Consider the following 27,868-nt stretch of genomic DNA (forward strand, 5'->3'; position numbering starts at 1 on the left):
CATTGATAATGAAGAGTAATTGATTGTAATGTGACCAGTCTCTAAATCACTGAAACCAATCCAATAAGAAAATTCCATCAGGGTTTTAGACAGCCCTCATAGAAATGAGGGACACACACCATTAATAATTGATTGTAATTGCCAAGGAATTAACACTCCAAGTGAAAAACTGCAGAACAATAGCTTTCTTTGAAGTGGCTCTTCCTATCTTTGACATCTGAGAAAGGGTGAATTTCATGGTGATGATGATATCTTACAAACCACTTGCTGCTCACAGTTGGTACACTGGGCTTTACAAATCTACTAGCCTGATGCCCAGGACAGGCTTAAATCCAGATAGGACAAAATGTCTAGCTGTTTTCCATGAGGGATGTCCCAAAAATTGAGATAGAAAGAATGAGGTCACTATTAGTTTGTAGTAGAAGATTTTATAATGGAAGTTGTATACTCTGCAATGTCACCACTGTACTTATCAAGACCAAAGCTAGTATTTACAAGTACCGCATTCTTCTATTATATAGCTGCCCCCAAATACAGACAGTCTGTCATTTCCATTTTTATATCCACTGCCAAGGCCATAATCACATTTTCCTGTGCAGACATGATATTTACTATTTCATGTAAGTTTTGTCAAATAGGGAATAAATAGGTGTGTTTTAATATTTGAAGTGTATACAGGATTGGACGACTTTCAAGTCCTAACCCAGCCAAACAGTTTGTGAGTTCCAAAATGAGCCCAGCTAAACAACTCTAAAAAATTGGCCTGTCAAAGACTGATTTCATGCATGCCCCCAATTTTAAGGTGAATATGTGATAATTGTGCTAATATAGCTTGTGATATTTTCTTTTATAGATGTGTTTGAAAATAAAAGGCACCAATCTCTGGATTTCATTTAAAGCATAACTGATGTACCAGAAATTTGGTACTAACAAGAGATGTTCATCATCTATTGTTTACATGATAATTACAGATGTTCATCATCTGTTGTTTACATGATAATTACAGATGTTCAAAATCTATTGTTTACATGATAATTACAGATGTTCATCATCTATTGTTTACATCATAATTACAGATGTTCATCATCTATTGTTTACATGATAATTACAGACGTTCGTGTCTATTGTTTACATTGTAATTACAGATGTTCATCATCTATTGTTTACATGATAATTACAGATGTTCATGTCTATTGTTTACATTGTAATTACAGATGTTCATCATCTATTGTTTACATGATAATTACAGATGTTCACTGTTTACATTGTAATCACAGATGTTCATCATCTATTGTTTACATGATAATTACAGATGTTCATCATCTATTTCTTACATCATAATTACATATGTTCATCTAGTGTTTACATGATAATTGCAGATGTTTACTGTACACTCTTTACATCATAAATACAGATGTCCATCATCTACTGTTTACACCATAATTACAGAAGATGTTCATCATCCATTGTTTACATCATAAATACAGATGCCCATCATCTACCGTTTACATCATAAATACAAATGTCCATCATCTACCATTTACATCATAATTACAAATGTTCATCATATATTGTTTACACGTAATTACAGCAGACCAATACAAGCTTCCTCTTTCGTAAATAAATGGATAAAAATAATAATAAAAATCTTCAGTTCAAACACAGTTATTTAAACATATATCTTTTGGCAATTTAATTCCAAAACCATTATCTACCTATAGAGTTATGGATAATATGTACATGTCTGTCTTTACTATTCTAGGTATATCTACATTTTTATCCTTTTTCTCATTTAAATACCTATAATAATAATAATAATAATAATAATGACTTTATATAAACAAAGAGCTCATTTGGTCAAATGGCCTATCTACTACAGTGATGCCAAAACGAGATCATTGATCGACTATTTACTACCTTAACATTTTTTATATGGCATTAAAGACAAGTACAGTAGAATCTGTCTTGAAAAATATGGTTTCTCAAAACAGGTGGTCTCTCATGACACATCACAACACTAGAACCATTAAATCTGTGCAAGAGAACCTGGTCTCTCAAGACAGGTGGTCTTTCATAGCAGTGGTCTCAAAAGACAGGTTTTACTGTACATTGTTATGATTCTGTGGTCACAAACTAAGTACCAGAAAGAAGCAAAACCAACGAGTTTTGTAAAACTTAACAAATAATTTAATTATCAAAGTAATAAATGAAAATGTGTGAGGAAAGAACAGTATTATGAAGTGAATCCAAAATAATCATGAAAGAGTTTTTATGAAAGTCCAAAAGAATGAAAAGTTTCATGTAAGCTTCAGAACCAAACATGTAATGGTATGCCAGGAATTGTGAAGTTGTCAAAATGGTTTTGTCCAGAACTCCTTTAAATAATTCACAATAGTTCCAGAATAATGTTATAGTCCACAAAATCAACACTGTCTATTTTCACTAAACAGTCCAAACATTTTTCCCCTCAAATAAGTACAACTTAAAACATGTCAGCAGTCTTGATGTTACAAAAGAAACCCAAGAAATAAGAATGACTCCAAAACTGGAATGAATCTGACTGTTCAGTTCTCTCCTTATATACACTTTCAAGAGCCTAATAGAACTATGTCACTATATACCCCACATGACGGAGCTTACTACTCAGTCTAATAATTCAAAATATCTATCCATGTTACTTAACTTATCCTCATTCTTCTAAGATACCACCTGACCAATCTATCCAATGGGAAAAAGGTCAAACCTCGTAAACATATTTACTAATAATTTTATTATTAGCAACTGTTAACACATATCAAAGCATCTATTTATAGATCCTATGTCATTTTACATTCTCTAATGTCTTAAAACAGACACTATGATTCGACGAAATCCATCCATAGATAATCACTACAAATTAAAACCATGAATAAAAATTTAAAAAGTTACACAAAATCATGTACCGGGAGTATAAAAAATAGATATACATAACATACAGAATTCATACAAAGATTCATTGTACGATGGTTTAATTCATTACAGGTGAGTAACTGAAAGAACAGTGGTAATGAATTACACAAAAATCATACAGAAGGTACAAATGATTACGGGAATAAGATCTTGTATGGCATGGAGTGGAATTATTAAACAAAGAATTTGGTTTAGGTGAATATGAATTGCTGTTTGAGATGGATGTTCGTTTATATGTATGTATATATATTTTCCCCAAATTTAAAGTTATTCTTAAGATCATGAGGCAACCCTTATAAGAATTTGTAAGGATCTACATCTACAATTTATATGTCGTTTTTCATAGGTTTAATTATCAGCTTATGATTGTAAGGTGCAAACAAAAATATAAAAATGAAACAAAAGTACTTTACTGTTTCAAATAAATATAACATAATTTCCTTGAAATAATTAATATTTTATTTTACCTGATGTTTTTACTATAGGTGTGATGGTATGTTGATATTTTGGGGGCAATTGGGGCAAGCTCAGATCTCACCAGGGCAAGTTCAATTTTCCAATCTGCTTGCATAGGGCAAGTTGATGTTTATAAAATTTGTATACATCTGGTACATTAGGCTGGCTAAGGAGGTGTTAAATCCAATCCTTTATTATGACCTGGGATTAAATGTTCCTCCGTGATGAAAACGAATTTTCATTATAATGTTGTGCGCATACAAACTTAAATTTGTAACAAACATGATTATAATAAATCAGTCCACTGTTTTTTCTGGAAAACTGCATAATTATATTGATCTGATCAGTGAAAATGTATTGACTTTAAATTGACAAGAAATTAATGGAGCTGAAATCATTTACAGAATCGGTAAACTGTTGAAAAGAATATTAGAATAGAAATGGTTTTCTGTAATTGTCTTTGTCAAAAATGTGTTTTCTTTGATGTATCACCATCTACATTAAAAAAAGCATTTTAAAATTCCATAGAGAGTATTGTCTTTCTGGAATAAAACTTTAAACATGTAAAATCAGATACTTCAGAAAAATAAAATGCAAGGAAATTGGTTGATTATGTTAAACTGTTACTTTCACTAATGCTGAAAATTATCATGCATGCAGAAGACCTCATAGGTAGGGAGCAGATAACAGGCAGACTAGTTGGAAACCCCACACACTGGACATCCATCACATGCTGTGTCCTCCAAATGTTCTTCCATGCAGAGTGATGTATCTAAAGTATTTTGGTGAGAAAAGACCACCAGTGTCCTCCAAATGTTCCTCCATGCAGAGTGATGTATCTAAAGTATTTTGGTGATAAAAGACCACCAAATGTGATGTCTACAGTATTTTGGTTATAAAAGACTCCAAAAGTGATGTCTAAAGTATCTGGTGAAAAAAAACCCACAAAAGTGATGTGTCTAAAGTATTTGGCAAAAAAAGACCATCAAAAGTGATGAGTCTAAAGTATTTGGTGAAAAAAGACCATCAAAAGTGATGAGTCTAAATTATTTGGCAAAAAAAAGACCCACAAAAGAAGCATAGCATATTAAATTCTTTTAAAAGGGCACATTTAACTGACAAGAGACCTGTTTTATAAAAGGGCACATTTAACTGACAAGAGACTTGTTTTATAAAAGGGCACACTAAATGACAAGAGACTTGTTTTTCTTTTAAAAAGCTAATGTATTCTTCATGTAACTGTTGGACTGCTTTTGAAAATTTGAATCTTGATATTCATTAGTTAATGTATAAAGCAATATCAAGACGATTAACTGTACCACTTTGATATTTTGGTAATGACTTAGTTACTTTTAACCTTCACATGTTTGTTTTTAATTACTTTATAATTAAATTGTCATTAGATCTATTGAAAAATTTATTTTATTTTGGGGCATTCAGTCACTATTCATATTTGGCCAAATAGTCATGGTCTGTATTTCTATTCGGCTGAATAGTTAAATCCACTATTCGGTACAGTCCTAATTAAAAGTCTTTTCTAGACTGCATATGGCAATTAACACTGTAATGAGATTACCTGCTCATACAGAAATGGCAGGGTAATACAAAGATGTGGCTGCAATCTTGCAAATGAAGTAAGAGCGAGACTCAACTTTAAGACCAGAAACAGAGTGCAGAGATGGGGTGCCCCATTCCTCTATACCTGCATAGCTGGAAGAATGAATGCTAATAATTATGTGCATTTTCAAAACTCCATGTTAACTTGAAACCTTTTCATTAAATACAGTGTGTATAACAGTAATGTATTTCAAGGCATTATTGATAAACTATCACAAAAGAAGTTTTACTGCCAAGACATTTGGTCAAGTTAGGCAAGAAATTAATAGAAGATATAATTATCCATGCAACTACATCATAGGGAGAATCATGATATCATAACTTTAAACATGAGTATTGCATCCACAATTCTGAGTGTTTGACTAATTAGATATTTTCTTACATACACTGGCATTAGATGTATTGTAAAACTGAACATATCAAGGAAATTGACTACAATTCTTCAATGGAACTGAACACACTCACAAGTAGTGGTTAACGCCATAATTCAGCACATGATAGGCTATGCATGGCGGCCAGTATTAATGGTGGAGGAAGAACCTGGGAAAACCCCGGGAAGAACCATCGACCCACGAGAAACTACTGGCAAGCTTTCTCACATACCCACATTGGCCGAATCCTAGACTCAAACCCACGTAGACAGAGGTGAGATGGCAGTGATCCGTAATGGAGAGCACTTTAGACAACCCAGCCAATTGGGGCCCCTCCAGGTTACTGACCTTTTGTAAATGACTAAACTGCGCATCTTTCACACCATAAAGAAAGTAGATCTATGTTTTCATTATTCTTCTGAATTTTCAATTAAGCACCTTCACATGATGATGGATTAATGGATTGGAGGACACTATTCTGTGTCATTTTTATGCAACAGATAACAGCCCCCTCCCTATCACTTTGGGGGGAAATAAAACAATAATGCCAATACAATCTGTTTTCCAGATCTTGAGATGCTTGAAATCAACACCTTGTCCAGAACATAAGATATTAATCATGTATGTATATTTTTTAATTATGGTCACCTTTGTTGTATTTGCCCTGCAATTAAAATTACGATAATTTGAATTCCTTTACATTGAATGCATCCTTCTGTGTGCCCTGAGGTAAAAATAAGAAGGAAATGAATTCCTTTACAATTAATGCATAATAAAATGGACTATCATATAGTTTTATGGCACAGGGAAATTGAATTTTATTGCCACAACAAAAGTGCCATGCCAAATACACTGTAATGATAAGAGCATGGAGTACTGATAAAAATATGCTTTGAATGTAAGACCATGTACATACTGCAATTAATTTATGATATGCTCAATTTAGAGAGAGAGAGAGAGTAAGCGATGAACAGACGGAAATAATGAATTTATGGCAATGAGAGATCTAATCACTATTAAAGTGATTGGGATTTAAGGATGATGGACTGTAAAATAAATAAACTAGATCAATTTGGGATGGGTGAATTGCACTGTGCCCTATTCATTGCAATTTATTCTATAGATCATTTTCATATACTATTTTAAGCTGGCTAAACCTATCCCATAGCCGCATCCAGTACGGTCATGCGTATTTAACGTAGGGCAACTCGAGTGACCTACGCTTCTTACATGAATAGAACATTTGTCATTACAGATTGCCACAGATAGTAGTAAACAATAATATGCCAGCACACAAGTATAAGAGTTGAAATGTACATTTTCATCAAGTATTTTTTAACAATAAATGAGTATCTATTGCTTTATCTTACTGCATCGTGATTCTCATTTAAACTCCGCCCGTCCCCCTCTTATGACGCAGATTCCTCAAAGATTTGCCATTCTCTCTCTCTCCTTAGTTTGCTAACTTCATGAACAAATAAGGATACTAATGATGTGTTAACTCATCTTGCGATACATTTGCAATGACCAGTTGCTACAGTACTATTGTGTAACTCGTGTGGCTTCTGGGGTTGGGCTTGGGACCCGATTACGCTGGCATTAATAATGCTGTGTTCACCTGTATGCATCCATCCACTATGAAATTAATTATATACAACAATGAGATTTGTAAGTCCTCATTCGCGAGTATATAGTCTTGAAGAGTCATCTAAATACATGTAGATTTATACAAATTATAATTCTGGTCACATACGAAAATTGTCCACCCACCCCCTTCCTTTCAGAAATGGATCATACAACTTTGTAAGTCCTATCCAGGACCGCGGACAGAGTAAGACAAATTCCTCAGGACCACAACAGTCAGGGGGTCCACCGTTGTTTCAGTTTGTGATTCACTGGGGCCTATTGGATAATTTCTCCTAGGGTCCACAAATCCTCTGCTGCCCTGGTCCTCTCTGATGCTTTTTGTGCTATATCTACTTTTCTGTTTTAGACAGGTTACTGAACTATTTAATCATGATTTTTAAACACTTTATTTCTGTGAAGGGTGTACAGATGTCAGATCTTTAAAAATTTGTTTGAAAGTTTCTTCATGACAATCGCTTAAAAGTTGCCCTACGTTGATTGCGCATGCGTTAAATATTGGAGTGAAATAACCCAGATTCGACTTCCTGAAAAAGGTCTATAGGGCCTTAAACAGTAACTTGTATTTGTAAACCAAACTTAAAAGATGGAGCATTAATGGGATATGACTCCTTTAATTGATAATGTTGAGTGCTATGTTATGTGACAAATGGTATGCACACTCACTCATATGGTAGTACATGCTTTCCATGGACATCATGGTTGTTACAAACTGGGACTAAACTAGGATTGTCATCTTAGATATTTCTGAACTTACTTCTCCCACTCCTCACAGACATTCAAATGAGGCCCCACTGCTTGGACCATGAATGGACCATCAGCATACCTATTCCCTGAGGCTACTGATTTGGCCTCTATAATACCTATAGAAGAGGTGTCCAATAGTTAAATCTGGTTTTGTGATAGCAAGGATAATTTTTGCTTTCTCATTCTTATTTTGAAAGTAAATTTTAAAAGTGACTTTAAATTTAAAGTCCAATCCCTTGGTAACATTTTTTAAAGGTTTACATCTGAGAAATCATCAATTAATCAAAATAATAAAATGGTATCAAAGTTATTTGCAAACCTGAGATGTTTATTTCTATTAAAATGTGGGGAAAATGGATAAAGTGAAAAAGTATATAAATAAAGTAGCATAATGTTTTTAATGCCTATCTAATACAAAGGAAGCAAGGTAGTTTACAAAAAAGATATATAGAGTTGACTGATAAGCAAAATTTAGTAAACTCCAAGGTTTCACTTACATCACAATTTTTCATTATAACTAGAATGCAAAATCAAATGAAATTATATCAGTATATGTTCATATAATTTAAAAATGTTACGATACTTGTATAATATTTATATAAAAAAATTCACATCTGCTACTAAACAAGAAATTTTGTAGCAATAAAATGTTCAATTGTCACAATGACTGGATAAAAAATGAGATTAAAAACAACAAAAAAAAGCAATAAAACTTTTTTGCCAGTGAAGACAGAGATGAAACAAGTATTTTACACTAAAACCAACCTGAAATCCATGTGACTTTTTCCCTGTGAATAATCCTCATTTTGGAATATAAATACATGAAGAGCACACACGCAAAGGTCTATGTCATCAATGTTACAAAATTCTCTTCTTGAATATTTCCTTCCCTGCACAAGCATTAGCACCACTGATCCATTTCAGGTCTTAAATCAAACTGGACAAGCACACACTAATGAAGTCCACTGCTATCATAGAGGGCTCTTCTCCATTTTGCTCCCCATGGCTCACCTAGGACCATATAATTACATTTATTGTCTTATTGCCACCCCTGGCAACTATTACAAAAGATTACATAACCCAAATACTCTAGAGGTTTATGTCCATTCTTCATTTAGCTTTACCTTTGGTCATGCTTTGGAGTGTCTATGACAACATGAAATATTGATAGGGGGTTTGTGTTGGGCAAAAAACTGAGAGTTACAAAGGCAAGGCAAGGAAGGTGTCACATGATGCAAATGATCCTGATGCAAACTACCCCACAGGGGTCCACTTTTTTAAAGTTCAAAGAGATGATAGCTAAGTAAAGGGTAATTGGGTCATAAAATCCTTTCAAAACATTTGTTAAAGTCACTAAGCCTTCTTTAAATCTTCTTTCCACCTTTTCAAAATTAAACCCCTTAGACCCAATAAATGTGGCCATTATTTGTGTGTGCCCTCTGTGAGCTTTTTTAACTGACCAAAAGCTTTTTACAGCTTCTGGTGAAAAGCTGCCACACATAATGAAGGACAATTGCCATTCATTTACAGGGGCATGGGAGTTATCCCTTGCTGATTAGCTAGTTTAGAAGGCTTTAGTCACTACTTTCATGTCATTGTTGACACAACCATCTGGGGCTAGGCCCCTATCCAGTAAACAGATTAAGAGATATCATCCCCCAAATCATGTCCCCTACAGTTTCTGATTTAATGCCTCAAACTTGGGGAGAAAAAGATTGTTTAAATGCCAAGCTGTAACAAGTAGCAAGAACATGTGGAAAACAATAATGTTATCATACTAACATAAATAATTCACAGAGAAAGTACACCTCCCCATTGCATTTCAAATTATTATGTTTAAACCTAACAAAGTATATAATGGCATGGTCACTTATAAATAGTGGGCTGAATGCAAAATGACCACTCTTAAAAAATGTGGCATAATAAACAAAAATAAATAAATATTTTTTCAAACAAGAAAAATCATTTAAGAATATAATAATAGATAACTGTAAAACTTAAACTGAAGCCAAAGTTTGACACTATTTAAGGATTTTCATTTTGAACTTGTAAATATTGGGCTCTTAAAAAAACATTCAATCTGTACCACTCAATTTGAAAACTTGGTCAGATGAAATAGTGAGCAATGTTCAAGGCAACACTAATTGCTTTATAATTAACCAATCTGATGAGATGAGATAACCATGCCTATAGCACATCATGCTTGATTTGACAATTACATAAATATAAACCAATAATATAAGTTCTAAAGTATTTCATAAACACTGGTGTGTGTGTGTGATCAGAATTTTTAACGTAGCTTTAACAATTTTAGTCAAACCGCTTTGATGTCTGCAGTGTGACAGTTTATAGTGATGTCTAGCACTGGGGAATCACCCAGACACATTATCCTGACACCAGGCTGACCAGTCCTAACGCTAACCTCTTAATGCTGAGCACCTAGCAAAAATGTTATAGAATTTTTAGAAGTCTTTGGTATGACTCAGCCGGGGCTCAAACCCATGACCTCCCGCTTCTGTGGTAGACGCTCTAACCACTAGGCCAATGGAGCGGTCCATAAACACTGGTTGATAAATGATGAGGTTATCCATTTTAAGTTGTGTCTATTATATAATGCCTATTTGCCAGTCTGCTAATTGAAAGACATTAATTAAACAATAACATCCGTCGAACTTAACATCATGTCTGTGTTCAAGCAATAGTTACAATGTAATTTTAATCAAGACAATATCCATATCTTGGATTATCTGTCTATAAAATTGTGGTTCTATAGGTATCATGCCATTTTTCAGCACACGATGTATATGTATAGGCTATATGTGGCAGCCAAAATATATCTGGTGAAGGATGAACATGGGAAAACTTGGGAAGGACCAGTGACCTATGGAAAGCTACTGACATGTTTTCTCACATAATCAAACTGGCCCTAGCCAACGACTCCAACACACATGAACAGAGGCGAGATGGCTGTGATCAGTAAAGGCGAGTGCCTTAGAACTCAGCCACCTGGGGACCCTGTAAATCTGAAACCATGGCAAAAAATCCTACCATGTGCTGCTGTTAAATTCTGATGCAGGCAGCAACAAAATGGAAGTGTCAGTCGCTAATGTAATGCTTATGCAAGTATAATGCAATATGTTAAGTGAAAAAGGTGAGTATGAAAACAACACAAAGTGCTACTTACATGCTTAACAATAATTCTGAGTTGGATACTTCAATTATAACATAAGAACTCTGTTCAGCTGTAATAAAATTAGTAATAATAAAGCACCTGCTTTTGACAGTTTTGAATTAATACATTATTCAGTCACACTTCTGTCAAATTGCATGCTAAAACTATTTATTATCTTATTCAGCAGTGACATTTATCCTTCAAACTGGAGCAAGGGCCTAATTATACCAATGTTTTTTCAGAAAAGGTCCAATAGAAATAGCTATAGAGGGATGACATTGCTTAGCTGTAATGAAAAGTTTTCATAAGCTTCATAAAACAATGACTCTCCTCTTGGGTCATTAAATATGAGGTTATTACTGATTTTAAAAGACATAATAGTACAGAAGATGCCAGTTTGATATTAAATTGTTTTATTCAACATCTACTCGATGAAAAAAAGATAATTCTTATTTTGTGCCTTTATTGATTTTAAAAAGCATTTGATCATGTCGAACAGGAAAGTCTATGACAAACAGTAGTAGTAGAATGTCCCATCAATGAAAATGATAACGATAATAAGATCCATTTACAGCTCTGTGTAAAGCATTTGCACTCAAAATGTTTCAATTGTTCACCTCGGCTTCTTCAGAAAGTTGTTGTTGTTGTAGGGTTTAACGCCATTTTTTCAGCACATGATAGGCTATACATGGCGGCCAGTATTAATGGTGGAGGAAGAACCCGGTAAATCCCTGGAAAGAACCACCGACCCTCGAGAAGCTACTGGCAAGCTTTCTCATATACCCACATTGGCCGAATCCGAGACTCGAACCCACGCAGACAGAGATGAGATGGCAGTGATCCGTAACGGAGAGGGCTTTAGACCACTCGGCCACTCGGGGCCCCTCTTCAGGAAGAAAGTATCTCTCCACTTCTGTTTTGTCTTTAAATTAATGATCTGGAAACTGCATTACAATCAAATACAGAGGCTGGTATCATTTAGAAGATATAAAAGATATCTTCAAATACCATTATATATTTTACTAGTTAAGTTTGCTGATGATAATGCTGATATTTTCAGAGACACAGCGGATGGTCTACAAACATCCTCAGATAAGTTGCAGGAATACTGTACATGATGGAATGTATTTGCAAATATAGATAAAACAAAAGTTATGAATTTTAACAAGAGTTACAAGACTAGACATTTGTTTAAGTATGGATATGTGTTTCCAGACTGCAAATAATTTTTGATATTTAAGAATTGTTCTTTTTGATGTGATACATTGCAGGTCAGAGCAATGAATATACCAATTAATGCTTACTGTGATACATTGCGGGTCAGAGCAATGAATAGACCTATTAATGCTTACTGCCTGCAAAAGAAAGAATTTTTATAAAAGGGTTTCTGATCTAAAAAAGATACAATTGATTTCAGGCTTTGGAGAAGTCTGGTATTAACCTAATTAAGTTAAGATAGCTTCCTTTCTATTAAATTTTAATTAAAGACTAAAAGTTAAATTTCATTCAGACTGGAGTTCAGCAGTTGCTTTGAAAACTCTATATATGTATACAGATCTAAAAGAGATCATCAAAACCATTTTTTTGTATTATTATAATTTCTAATGCCAGCTACAGAAATACTTTAAGTAAATTAAGGGATTCATCAAATACTGAGACTAATATGCATGTAAGAAATGAACAACAACCTATTTTGTCAAAATCTGCCCTATAAACCTCACTTTAACTAATTTTGTCTTAATCTGCAATGTAAACCTCTTACATAGATTACATTAGTCCTTGTTATTAGCAGAAACCAAGCATGTATAAACTACTTTAAATAATACTAATTAAGAATTAGCAACTGTAAAATACCTAGGTAAATATATGTATAGTACATTCCAACTTGGATTATCTTAACTCACTGTATAGTTCTCTCTCTCTCTCTCTCTCTCTCTCAGGATTTACTAGTACTATCATAATTATTCATTCACCTACTTATCCAACACCATACTGTATATGAATTATGTATTGTACTGACTTTGTGCTTTCTGCATATGTCCTATCAATAAAGTTCTATTCTGTATAAGGTATAACGGTACCAATTGCGCAAGTCCAGGTGGGCGGAGCTTAAGGTGTATGGAACATTGTATTCAGAATTAAAGAACAAAACTAGCTGTGATTGGTGCATTATGTAAGACTTGTACTTTCTGTTTGGCTTAAAAAAAAGTTGAGCCTCTTGGCAACATGTGAGTTTGTGTTAATTTCTATCTAGATCATATTTTGTATTTTTTATGATTTTTTTAAAATATGGTACACATGACTGAAAATGTGCTTGTTGTGACTAGATAACTCTTACCCCTGTCTAGTTCCAGTAGAGTTATCTCTCTTAAATGCAATGGAGTACCTGGTTATGTCATTGTCAAATTGACAATCTAGCATTGTTCTATATGACAGCGTGTGACATGCATGCCCAAGTAGGACAGAAAGTATATTTATTTCACAAAACATTAGCATTGAGGTATATGGAAAAACAATTGGTACCGTGATACCATAAGGTGTGTGCTGTCTCAGTTCAATACAAAATTAAAGGTAAATTACAGACAAACTGTGGAAGTTGGTCATTATTCTCTTAGTGATTATGTTCCCAAAAAGAAACAGGTTTTGTTGGCTTCTGTTCATGACATCAACTATGCTATCTTGTTCAAAGAGTAAGAAAAAATATTGACAAATTAAAAATCTGACCAAGTGTTAATTCCCTTTTACTGCTTTCTTGATTTAGGGACTGACCATTTTATTTTCATGTGTGTGTGTGTGTGTGTGTGTGTGTGAGGATACCATTACATTTCTTTCAACTCAGGACATTTTTGTTTCTTTTACCTGAAGAGAATCTTTGTCAATCTGAGACATGCTTTAAACTATACTATTCCTCTAGAAATACCTGTCACACAGAAAATATGCATGGAATTTTCAAATAAAATGCTTTTGCTTTTTATGAAGTGATACTTAATTAAGCTGTTAAACAATGTATGCAACTCTTCCATTAAAACCTTTGACATAAAGCAGGGAAGATAAAATTCTAGTTTTGATACCAACACTATCTTTCTGTATGCTAGAAAAGTGGCCAGGATGTAACAACAGTGCTATAAAAGCCACATAACATACTAAAAGCAAAAGAAACCACCTTCATCTGTAGCCATAGGGTCTATCCACTGGAGGTTTTTGCTTGTAAATTTGCCATGCAGGGTCAATTAGAGGTAGTCAAAAAGACATAAAACAACAGTAAACTGTGGAAAATGTTCAACAGTTCAAGTGTTTAACTTTGATGTGCAATGGACTGTGGTGGTAACAGAGATCAGTGATCAATCAATCATAGCCTTTGCCACATAATGGCTAAAAACTGGACACCAACATTAGTCAACAGTAGTGGGACTTGTGTAACCAGCACACATCAATATTTGCAACTCCAATGAGTCACATGAAAAATCTACATTTTCAAAGTGCCCAATACAGTTACCAAACACCTCCACCTTGCACTCAAAACTTAGGATTTTTAGTTTCAACTTAAAAAGAAATCCTTCCTGCACCACTTTCACTCAGCATTCATTTACCAAATTCTTTACTTATACAGAAATGTAAAAAAAAAATTAAATCAATATAATATTAGATCAAAATGCAATTTTTTTTGCAACATCATAAATTATCTGTTAACTGTCTACATGCTCTTAAAAACAAAAACAAGTAATACAGACTAAAAAAATTGCCATATTTAAATTTGCAAATAGATTTTAATGATATTTATGGGTATTCCAACTAAATTACATACATCAGGATCTAATTATCTCTTACATGCAGCACATAGTATGATTGACTTGGAAGATTATTGACTAAGGAGTCTCAGTGACCTTGATGATTGATTTAGGTTACTGTTGTTTTGATCTAAACTTAATGGATCATTATTGACTTACCATGACCTCTAATTATGTGCAAAAAAGTCTGGTCAAGCTTAGTTTAAAACAAAAGTTATTCTGCAAAATATTTTTCTTTAGAGCTACAAAAACATTGATGTTTGTTCTTTTAAAGAATAAACACAAAATCGACAGGTCTCTTCCACTTCTTAAGTACAACTGTTGCACAAAGGTTAGTCAAGCTACTCAAGTTATGACCACAAAAAAAGTCATTTTGTTACAGTGACCTTGATCTCTGACCTTTTGACCCCAAAAATAAAAGGGTTTCTCCCTACTCCAAGTGCAAACCATCCACATAGTTTTGGCAACTGTAGATGGTGGACAACTTGAATTATTGTGTGGAAAAGAAATTGGTAACCGACAGATGGAAAAACATAGCACAGAAGACTGTATCAAGATGATAGTCATCATACATTAAGTAAGGAGGCCCAGAGTGGCCGAGTGGTCTCCTTCCACAGACAATTAACATGGCATGTGATCAATAATTAGCTTCACCTGTTAATCAGTGTCAGGTAGTTTCCTGTGTCTAATAGCCAATCAGATCACAATGAGGGGTTTTTACCAACGAAAAGGTGCATGCCCCTCCCTTTCAAAGAGCAGTCTCAGCCTGTAACAAAATTTTGTCGATAGATGCAAATATTGGCACTAATAATGAGGACTCCATAACTAATTTTATCTGAAGCCCTCTTTTATATTCCAAATGTGCCAAAACTGAAGTACAGTTTTACCAAAGTAATAGTTAATTTGGCCCATTTCTCACAGTGAGTGAGACAAATGTACTGTTTTGATAGTTTCCAGATTACTTGTTTCAAAGGAATACACACAAAACTTGTGAGTGTGATCTACCTAATCAAATGAGTTGACTTGAATACTTGTGTGCTCACATCCATTTTTTTAAAACTAAACATTATACATAAATGAAAGGTCAATATTATTTATTCCTCATTCTTTAAACTAATTAACTGCCAAGTTTTTATTTTCTCTCATTTCTTAGAGAAATTTAAATTTCAAAACTGAATTATTCTCAATTCAGCTGACATAATTTAATAAATACCATTTCTTTCAAATGTGATGCAATATGATAGAAATTCACATTAGAAGAAAAAATATAGCTATGTGTGCAAGGCAAACAAGGAAACTTCAAGAATTCAATCCCAAGAACCAGGTGGATACTATACTAAAGACCTCGTCGCCTTGACTTTAAATAAGAAACAAGCTGACGGAAACATATTTATCATACAAATACATGACAGAACTTTTCAATAAGAACCAAAGGACATATCAAACTTAATTTCACAAAAATCACATATTTAATACTAATGCAGACGTAGTTTGTCTGGGACTGTGGATGCCATAATTGGTACTTAAATAAGACCACAGTCTGAGATAAATCAACGACAAAAATACTTAACAAATTTCAAAAATTATGACTATGAATGCAATATAATATAATACAAGACAATGGCGGGGCTTCCGGTTGAGGAAGCCAGACCCTGGCACTTTAATAAGATCTCACCCGGATGGTCTCGACCTTGTTGGACATCAACAGAAGTAAGACAACAAAAACAAAATCATTTAAAAATAAATATTCTAACACTGAATATTTAAATTAATATGTCCTCACACCACTTCAATATGGACATGATGCTGAAAATGAACAGTGCTATGGTGCAAATATGACACAAAGATTACACTCTAATATGCTATGGCATAAAAGAACAACTAAAAACATTAAAAACACGCAAAACATGCACTCACCAACAAACATGTAGACATCTTATTTATTTACACATTATTTTTTCAGATTAAAAATATATATTCAAAATTTAAATACACTAGGAGACAGATTAAGGAAAATAACTAAGAAATTTGATCTACACAGTGCTGTCCTAACAACAATACAACACACAAACAACAAAACACAAACAGAGTAAACATAAATATCACCACAAAGGACACCTTGGACTCTGGCAAAGTCAATAAAAAAAAGAGAGAAAAAAAAAACTGGGGGACAGAGGAGTGGAAACCAACCCTGAGTCCTAGTGGGCTCATTGGTTGGGGGTGGGGGAGAGAAGGAGTACAATCCAAAACTCTAAGCAAGGCTGATAGAAATCAGACCCATGGTCAGCTCAAACCAAGGGAAGAGAGTAAACTGCTAAGCTTATTAATGGGATAATACAACTCAAGACTTGATGAACAAAACAAAGAGTAAACCTGACTAAATTCTGTACCACATTATTGTTCTTGAAACAAAAACACAATAACACTGATGGGATGGAGAGGGGAAACCCACACTATAACACACTTTTTGGAAAACAGGGCATCACTTCTTAGTTCTATCCAGCAAGACATGTTGGGATGGTGCTAATGAGTGTCAACAATTTTTTTAATAGAAATTTTAATTACACTATGCAAAAATCACACAGCAATACTTCTGCACACAATCCAAACTGATTTCTATCTCACCTCCACTTCCTCATAATTAAATTTATTCAATTTACAATTGGCTGCAGGCAACAGCACTGTCTGTCTGTCAACTATCTCTTGCATTTGCTCATGCCCCAACCTATCTTGTTTTCTAATAAACCAAACATAGACACAGTCTGTCATTTAGCTCAGTAATGTGTAGAAATCCCTGCCTGAAAGTGTTACACCACCAGGTGGGACCAAGATAACTAAAATAGACTGGCACATTCTTTGTCTTTGGGTAGGCAAGGTGCTCTGCTCCTGTCTGTGAAAATAAGCGGAGCCCTGGAGGCTAATGGCCCAAGACATCCCACCCATTTATCTTTTGATGAATCTATTGTGACACTCACTCTCATTACTGTGTGGGAGTCACTTTAGTTCAGTAGGTGGCATATAAGACTTAGAATCTAATAGTGTGTCCTTCAATCATTATTTTGACAGAATTCAATATTTAAGTTTTAAGATTTATATATATATATATATATTTTACAGGTGGAAACATAAACAGGATTGTCCTAATTATGTTCCCACTACTTCATGCAGGTAGATGATGAAAACAATAAATAAATGGATTTTGACATACAATGTGAAAATTTGCATGGAATGCTTTCTTGGTTTCAACATTGTCCAAGAAATGGTATGGTGGTATACAAACTGTTGATGTTTCCACTTGTAAAATATATTTGGAAAAAAAATCTTAAATATCTGTCAAAATAATGTTTGAAGGACATACAGCAGATAAAACAATCACCAGTTGAGTGAATTACTGCATTGACATCATAACAGGAGGAGACTGAGTTTGTTAATGTTTTGGTTAACTGGCACTGTTTTTGGTTACTGTATACTGTGTAGTGTTTAGCAATTTGGTAATCCCTGCAATCTTATTCTACAGAGCATAGCCAATGTGTCGAAATGTCAATAAAAGACACCCCAACCCTCACAAATATAATTACTTCTGACGGCTTACCATGTACAAATTTTTTATTTTTTATGTATCTGCACTGCAGCAAACACAAATTTTTCTTTATTATTATTTGATTTTACAGTGCAGTAATAGTTTAAAGGTAATATGATGCCATGACAAGTATCAGCAAGTACATTGATCTGGGACGCACATGATGGCCAATATGGGCTAATCCAATGGTGTGAACTGAACCAGTACCATTCAGGTCATAAAAATCCAGGGTCTTTAAAATAAAGCCAATAGTTTTTTTTTTTTTTCATACAGGTAAGCACAGCAAGGTTTCTAGCCCAGAAGGCAAATTCATCCCTGCTGTGTCTTTGATCTAAATAATTAAATGACCACTGGAGAGCTAATTTTTATTTAAAAAGGAATTGGATGATATCTGGCAACAAGCTCTTTAGAGTTTCCATTTCCTGTATTATACGCTGTCATTAAATATATAAATGTATAACATCTACTTTGGAAAATGATCCTACCTTTAAAGTCCTTTCTCACCCTCAAATAAAGGTTGCATACCTCACTATCTACACCTGATTTGTATTCACATACTTAAAATGATGTAACTTAGTTGTAACATGATTGCATAAAAATAACAAAACACAAGTTTTTAATATAAAAGTACACCTAAACAATAATTATCAACACCTGTCTTCAGGTCAACTTAAGATGATCTTTATGATCCAATTAATTAGTGAGCTATATTACCAGTGAACTTTTGATGGTCCAGCTTCAACCAGGAAAGCTTCTTGTAGGGCTGCCAGGCCAAGTGTAATTATAATCTGTGATGTTCCATATGTGAAAGTTGCAGGACAAGATAAGGAAAGTGTACTGACAGTGTCATGGTTTCAAGGTTGATCTGTTTTGACAGAGAGATGCCAGACAATGAAAATAACCAGATGATATATCTGATGTTATAGATGTATCTGTGATAACTAATTGCATTTGAAGAGGCATCAAACCATGCATAATGAAAGTAGAGTTTATGGAATTAAAACGAGGGAGATAGAACTTGTTTTGTCAATATTGCTATATCAATTCAAATTATCATATCATCCTTATCATATCATCCCATGATAATGCAAATCTGATGGTAAGCCCCCCTCCCCCTTCCTGGTTTTAACATTTACAGCAAAGACAATGTTAAGGCCAGGAATTCATTTATAAGTTTCAAAATAGACCACCAGATGGTATAAAGGCAATGTGTCAGCATTCTCACAAATACTTAACCCTTTGTATTCCTGCTGCATAAGCTTGTTTTTCTCACAATACAATTTTCAAGATATTTTCAAGGTGAAAAGACTGGTTGGCCTTGTGTCAGAATCATGTGATTGGGTGGGACATGATGTTACATGTCTGTGGCATGATGTCCAAGCGCTAGACATCACTATAAACTGCCACAATGCAGACATCGTAGCAATATGACTGGAAAATTGTTAAAGCTACATTAAATATGCAAATCACACACACACACTTTACCAAAGTGCAAACAATCCACAAAGTTTGGTAGCTGTGTATCATGGACAGCTCAAATTATTGGGTGGAAAACAAAATGGGTAACAAGAAATGGACAGAAAACATATGATATGCACTTCCTTATGGAAGGAATATACCAAAAAGGTGATAAATCCAACTTCATTTTAGACACACTGATAATGAACCTTTATAATAAATGCTTCCCGATAAGGTAACTAGCAGACAATATTCAGCTCATTTTACCTGGACGATGGGCAACCTGGCAGTTTCTCCTAAACTGGACCACAAAAACTGACCATTTTGAACAAGGCACACTGAAGCCGAATCCATTATAAATTACAAATATAGATACTAACAGAAAGCTTAATTTGCTTTCTGTTTATGTATGCATAACAGTATCTTGAGATTCAATTTCAACTTCCAAATACCATATAAACTCAATGGTAAATCTGATAGCATACCACATATATAGTGGCTGATGAAGTCATTTGGGAACTATCTATTATAGTTTAAGCATGTAACAGTCTCAATATTCAAATGAAAAAGAGGGGCCCTGAGTGGCTAAGTGGTCTAAAGCACTCTCTGTTATGGATCACTGCCATTTCATCTCTGTCTGCATGGGATCGAGTCTCGGATTTGGCCAATGTAGGTATGTGAGAAAGCTTGCCAGTAGCTTTTCGTTGGTCGTTGGTTCTTTCTGGGGTTTTCCCTCGGTTCTTCCTCCACCATTAATACTGGCCACCATGTATAGCCTATCGTGTGCTGAAAAATGGCATTAAACCCCACAACAACAAATGAAAAAGACACTGGGTTTATGAAAGACATCAGTCTCAATATTCAAATTAAAAAGATACCTTATTTAATAATGACACCAGCAGCTAAAATGCTACTTACAAAAATTTCATCCTGACTAACAAAAGTCACTGAAATTATTTTCAAGTCCAGCTGAATGAATTCAATGTGTTGAGAACAAAAAAAAAATATAAAATTGTCAAATATTTAATTTAAAAAAAAAAACATTTATATCCAATCAATTTTAATAACATCTGGGTCTAGTACTTTCATAAAAATGAAGGTTAAAAAGGTCTTTTCCACTTATACCCTGTACAGTGAGCAACCATGCTTTCTTTAAAACCCCTTTCATGTAAAAAAAATTTCATCTGTGTCTTGCATGCTTTAAACCACTGGTCATTAATCCCAGTCCCTTATCTCCTAGAGCTTGTATCAATAATATAGCTAAAATGCTAAATACCTTTTGGTTAATACTCATAAATTCAAATTTATATTTTCTGTCATATTTTAAACTACATCTGAATGAGTTCAACGTTTCTTTGAGGATGAAAATTCTTCACATTAATAAGGATGCAAGAAAAACCTTTCATAACCAATTCCCAGCCATGAAAACATCTTGATGACACTGGCACACACTTGTGCTGACTTTCTGAAAGGGTCACTTCTTGTGCTATACATTTGGTAACCATGTTTGCATGCCTATTTGATAATGAAGCTTCTGCTGTGTCCTGTAAGTGCCTTATCACCCAGCCTGTTCCCTTATAGATAAGAGCTTGTGTAAATCAGCTGAAATGTGTCCCTTTGGACTGGTTAGTAATTAACTGGACCCAGCCTAGACACTGTGATAGATGGGAATACCATCAAATTCCACTCCAACTTTCCCCATCACTGCTCTAATGGCAAAATCAGTCAGGCTCAGATAACTATTCATGTCATCCAACTTCCAATAACAAGCTGGACAGATGGGCACAAAGTGCACTACCTTCCAGAATCCATTGGTATTTGTTAATAAAAACCTAGAAGAAGAAAAAATCCCTCCCAAACACAAAACATAAGATGTTACACTAGTGGATAATGATTCAAATACAAGCCCAAAAATATATGCAGGTTACACTGGTCTTATGAATTCTAAAAAAATACCATAGAATAATTCAATATAAAGATGTTCTTGTCAATGTTAAACCTGGTTCACATGTGTTTATCTCATGACTGGACTAATAAAGTCATCCATTTATCACAACAGCAGTGGAGATACAACTGTGAGAATGAATGGTGCTAAGAATATAAAATGTACTTAATACTTTTTTTTTAAAGCAACAGCTTTATAGTGTTGTTATTAATTATGGAATGCTGACACCTAAATCTCCTTCAAGACGATTATACAGCTTTTTAACAATTGTTTGACAAATCATTCCCTAACTTATATATTACTCTGACTTTTTATTATATCACATATATAAGATGAAACAGTACTAACAAAACAAAGAACACAAGTATCTTGGATTTCTTAAAAGAAAACGAACTAAATCTTTTTTTGCCAGATTTTAGATTTTTAATTAGATTGTCAAGCCTGTCAATATTTGGATATCATGGCGGCCATAACCAGGAAGTAGGTTTTAAATCAATAATGTCACTATGCTAAATCAGCTGAAGGCAAATGATATTGGACATGTGAATGGCTGAGGGGAATAAATTTAGAAAACAGTTTCACATATTCATTATCATACTGTAAATCTGAAAGTTAAAGTATCATTTGCATTAAACTGAGATTTGACAGACTTATTTGGTTTAGATAGAAATCAGAAAATATCTCCCTCTTCAACTGTTATTCTGCCATCCATGTAATGATCAAAATTACCACCCTGTAACCATTTTACTTAGTACAGTGCATGAATGAACAAATGCAGATATTCATATTGGTTTAATTAGGCAAGTAAAACAGAGCCCTTTGATGTAAGGCTTCTAATCTCAGAACACACAAAAGGCAATTACTACATGGTGATTTGGTAACAGTAGTAATGAATAAGAACAGCTGGTGCACAAGGGTTCACTCTTTCTCCTTATCCATTGCTCTGCTTACAGTATAAACACATAACAGTACAAGTATCAAGCCAAAAAGAAAAGAATGCTTAATGTTTTTCCTCCATATGACATGAAAAAGTACATATCTAAATTACTTGACATGCACAAATTAAATCAGGGTATGGCCTCTAATTAAAGGGCTTACCATTTAATAGTTGAGGTTGGGGAGAGAGACTTTGGATTTTCTTTTGAACAAGGATGATTTGTTCTTTTACCATAAGATAATTATTTTTTAAAACTAATATAATGGATATAATCACTTCTTTTTCCTACAAATAAGAATAATATATCTGAAAACTATCTGAGGCTGGATTTTCCATTTCATTCTCATATTTGTTCACATAAGTTGGATTTTTTTCCTTTCTTCCTCTTGTCACTGCACTGTGTTCAATTTATTTTAAATATGGTGTTTTACATCACTGCAATAGTGCTGGGTAACTGCAGTTTTATAGGCCTATGGCATACATTACCAATAAACTACTGACATTGTAAAAAAAAAAAAAAACAGAACAACAACAAATACAGGTATAAGCATTAGATACTGTTGCATATTTCTATCATATTGATAGATCTACTTTCTTGTTTCTATCACAGGATTTAGCAAGGACATATAATGGTAGTTGTTGTGTTTTCACAAAGATTCCTGATCTAAATCCATTTGTTTCAAAAACTGCAAATACAATATTTTAAATCAGAGTGTATTAATGACAATGTTATATACAAGATAAGGAATTTGTAAAATGGTGATATTGGTGATAGAAAAGTATACTTACAATCCAACAGGTATTTAATCAGCATGGTGGAACTTGCGTTGTAAATCTCTATGTCAAAATACTTATTCTTCTTCAGAATTTTAAGTCCCTTTTCTTTTGTGCATTCAAATTCAATCATCTGATAGCATGAACATTTTGACAGTTTTCTTCCTTTTGTCATCACTACAAGCACCACTAACTGTAGTCAGTGTTATTGGCTTCCCTACAACTCAGGGTATTTAATGCAGAACTCTATCCATATTATTTTAAACAGCTAAACCCCCAAAATTCTTTGTGCAAGTGAAAATCCACTGATGTAAGTCTTAGTGTCTCTGGTTATTCAGATATGAACCTTTCCCAACCAGTCTCACTACTATATTCACTGAGCACCTGCAAGATAACCATTGGTCAAGAGTCCTTACACAGTTAAGAGTTTAAATTATTTACTCTTGCTTTGATCTGTCCCAAAGACTGCATGATGCAATTAAGCTCTTATCAGAAAACAAGTTGGAAGATTAACTAGCTCATTGTGGCCAGTTCTCAACAAACATATGGCAATTGAGTCATTGTGTCCACAGTGCTCATAGATCACAAGATAGAACAAGACCTTCTCAAAAACAGCAATGGCTGGGGGAAACTGTTAATTTAATTATGTTTCAACACCAGGGGTAAACATTTCATTAACTCTTCAAAGAGAATGTACTGAGATAAAACAGATCAATGTTTATATAAAAGTGTAAGTGGTGCATGGCTAATACTAAATACTAAAATACAAAGCAAAATTTATCCATGAGATAACAGTCTAAAACCAATTATCATCATCACATGTGAATTATACCTTCAACTGCTTTCATATATTATAATAAGTACCAATACTGAAAAAAAAACCTTTCAAGTTGAGTCTGTGCATGTTTAGTATAAGATCAAAAGCTAAAAGTAAAAGATGGGGGAAAAGTGCTAGGGTCAGCAATAAGAAAAAGGGACAAATGGCTGAAAGGAAACACATATTTTTCTTTGGCTTCGTTAAGTTCACCATATTTGAAAATTTTATCCAAATGCAAATTATGCAAATTTGGGACTGTTCTGGTGGCTAAGTGGTTAGAATGTCTGCCTCAGATGCGGGAGGTAGTGGGTTCGATCCCTGGCCGAGTCATATGAAAGACTTACAAAAATTGTACTAACAGCTGCCTTGCTTGGCGCTCAGCATTAAGAGGTTAGTGTTAAGACTGGTCGGCCTGGTGTCAGGATAATGTGGCTGGCTGGGACATCATGCTACATGTTTGCAGCATGATGCCCCTGTGCTAGACATCACTATAAACTACCATACAGCAGATATCATAGTGATATGACTGAAAAATTGTTAAAGCTATGTTAAAAATCCAAATCACACACACACACACACACACACACACACACACACACACACATTTGGCAAATTCTGTTGTAACCTATATCATTTTTGCAATTTATTTCAAAGTGTACAAAGTATATTTACTGTTCTTAAGAGCAGCATTATTCAAGATTAGACTTGTATAATGTATGTACTGATATAGGTATAGTGTCTTGATGAATATCTAACTTTAATGTGGCCAGCTAAAATGTGTTACTTACACAGGAAATTGGAAGAAGCCACTGCACATATACCAGCAGTCACATTCACAAAGTTAGAACAGTCCTTTATAACAGGAAGTTAAAACTGAAAATAGTACTGAAGATGGGAATCAAACACTGCTATAATTTTACAACCCCTAATTATGTTCATTTCTGAGGGGCCATAACTGTCTAAGGCTTTTGATGTACTGGAAACTTCATGATTAACCTATCTCTCAAGGGATGGGTTTCACTAGCATCATGACCAAACTGACTGCCATTATCACTTCAATTATTCTTGGTAACAACCCTTAATGGGTAGGTCAGTGTTAGTAGGAGACAATTTTGAATTGGCCTGAGGCATCAAACAAGTTTCTCTCTACAATCAATCAAAAATGATAATCATTTAACATTTATTATTTGTAGGAAATTAATTTTATAACTTTTAACTTGTTGAATATACACCAAAAAAAAAGAATCAATAACCTCCCCCAAAGAGCAGCAGAGGGGGCGAATCGGACATTTTGTCCAATCGTTATTTTGCTTAATTATTACTTTCTGCACTCAACGATCTAGTGTCGTCAGCGCCTGGTAAAAAAAAAAACGACGACGTCGTTGGGGGATCGTCCAAACGTCATTTGGTTTAATTAACACCTTCTGCGCGTCGATCCCCAGCGTCGTCAGCGTCCGGTAAGCACATCGACGACCGCGTCGATGTCATTGCCCCCTCTGCTGCTAAGTGGTTATTTACAATGAAAATTATTTACAACTAACCGAATATTTGGTCAAGTCCGATACGATATCGTGTCCGAGGATCATGTAAATTTATCGTTACGAATCCATGTGGGGTCGACTGAGCATGACTAAAAAAGTTTCGAAAAACATTAAAGTCCATGTCACCGCCGCACCATGTCTGCCAAATATTTCGTAGCGTGTGTGTATCAACGCCGTTGAACACAGCAAGAATATTACAGTTGTCTCTAATTACTTTTGGAATCTGAGTGTATCGTTGAGTGACATATATCACGTCAGTGTTTTTATGCCTGCCTCTGGAAAATATCCTAGCTGGGTTTTTTTGATTGTCTAACATAACATCATCGTACACGACTAGATTGTTAACGTCGCCATCAATATCATCGATACCTGGTGCATCATTGATATCTGTAATAAACTCAATAACATTTTTTTTAGCGATCGCTGATGCATTCTCGTTGAAATCTTTCAACACCTCGTAGCATCGTTGATCATCTACGCTAGGAGCAACCAAATACAACTTATCCCACTTCATCCATCTCATTATTAAATTGAGTAACAATTGCGTCTTGCCGGATCCAGATGGTCCGATGATAATCATCCGGATCGAGTTTGGTAACGCTGCAACATGCTTAACTGGTTCTCTTGTTTTAGTCGCCGAAAAATCAATTATATTCATATCTCTATACATAAATTATGGATCTATATTGTGTGAAGTGTAGAGTACGTACTGGCACAAATGATATAACAACCGCTACAACAAGAAATAACAGATCGGCGCTTACTGGTAAGTGTGTACAATGCGGTACAAAGAAATTTAGATTCATTTCTATTAAACCCGGGGATGTTTTAAAAAAAAGCGAGGAGGTGACATCGCAGCCAAATTGGCAAAACTCCCCGGAACACCGTGGGCAAAGTATCCAGGAGAAAAACACCTCCCAGGATATAACTACTGTGGCCCCGGAACACGATTAGATATTAGACTCGATGATCAAAATCAGCCCCGGCCCGGTGAGTACCCAATAAACGCTATCGATAAGGCGTGTCATGCTCATGATGTTGCTTACAAAAGTAGCGATCTGCAACAGCGTCATATCGCGGACGTAAAATTAATTCACGCGTTAAATGCTATTCCTGATAAATCCGTCAAAGAAAAATTGGCCTCATGGTTGGTAAAATCGGCTATGAAAGGTAAATTAATGATTGGAAGCGGAGCTTCTGGCGCTGGTAATTGAAAACGATAGCGTTTATAATAACAACATGGAATCCATCTATTATTCTCCGAGAGGATACTGGAAGGGGAAGACCGCAATTGGTAAGCTTGCAAGCGCTGCAAAGGTAACAAAGACCACTGCGGCTAATTGGTTATCCAAACAGGCTATATGGCAAATCTATCTACCACCGCCTAAACAAATCAACTTCTCGCGCTTTGATGTCAGCGTACCTAATGAAGTTCATCAGGCTGATATACTATTTTTGCCGCATGACAACGGTTACAAATACGCGCTAACCGTAGTTGATGTTGCGAGTCGATACAAACAAGCGGAGCCGTTAAAAACAAAGTCGGCAACTGAAGTAGCCGCTGCGTTTGAAAGAATTTATCGAAGAGGCCCTCTGCGCTGGCCAAATCTATTACAAGTTGATCCCGGTAGTGAATTTCGCGGCGCTGTTTTATCAACGCTGAAACATCATAGCGTCGTGATACGACGAGGTCATACTGCGCTACATCGTGATCAGGCAATTGTTGAACGATTCAATCGGACTCTCGCTGAACGGTTATTTGGATATCAATACGCGAAGGAATTCATCCAAGAAAAACGATCTCGTGAATGGGTTAAAAGGTTGCCAGGCGTAATTGCAGCGTTAAATAACGAGATTACCCGAGCAATCAACATGAAGCCCAGCGACGCGATTAAATACGAGTATATACCCGGAAAATCAAAAATAAATAGCGTTTCCAAGCCGATTCTTGGCGATGTCACTGTTAGATATCTATATGAACCAGGAGAGCTTGAAGGCGGTAAAAAAAGGGCTACCGATCCTATTTGGAGTGTTACCACACATAACATATCAACGATAACACGATCAACTGG

The 27,868-nt window shown here is 34.8% G+C and overlaps 1 protein-coding gene across 5 annotated transcripts in view; it reads right to left on the reverse strand.

The window, feature by feature from the left end:
- LOC149794870 (rho GTPase-activating protein 19-like) overlaps window positions 1–27,868 on the reverse strand; it is a 107,077-nt gene that overhangs the window by 26,642 nt on the left and 52,567 nt on the right. For 3 of the 5 annotated variants that reach the window (XM_089964516.1, XM_089964517.1, XM_089964513.1), the window contains exon 1: window positions 8,550–8,692. The exons of 1 other annotated variant lie outside the window; for it this stretch is intronic. In XM_089964516.1, coding sequence (XP_089820642.1) covers window positions 8,550–8,607 — 58 coding nt within the window. In that variant the 5' untranslated portion in view covers window positions 8,608–8,692. Of the gene's footprint in view, window positions 1–8,549; window positions 8,694–27,868 lie in introns of those variants that run through there. One more of the 5 variants, XM_089964518.1, reaches the window with a different exon arrangement.

The sequence above is a fragment of the Sinohyriopsis cumingii genome, chromosome 7, assembly GCF_028554795.1.
Source record: "Sinohyriopsis cumingii isolate HCF-2022 chromosome 7, ASM2855479v2, whole genome shotgun sequence".
In the NCBI taxonomy this organism is placed as follows: domain Eukaryota; kingdom Metazoa; phylum Mollusca; class Bivalvia; order Unionida; family Unionidae; genus Sinohyriopsis; species Sinohyriopsis cumingii.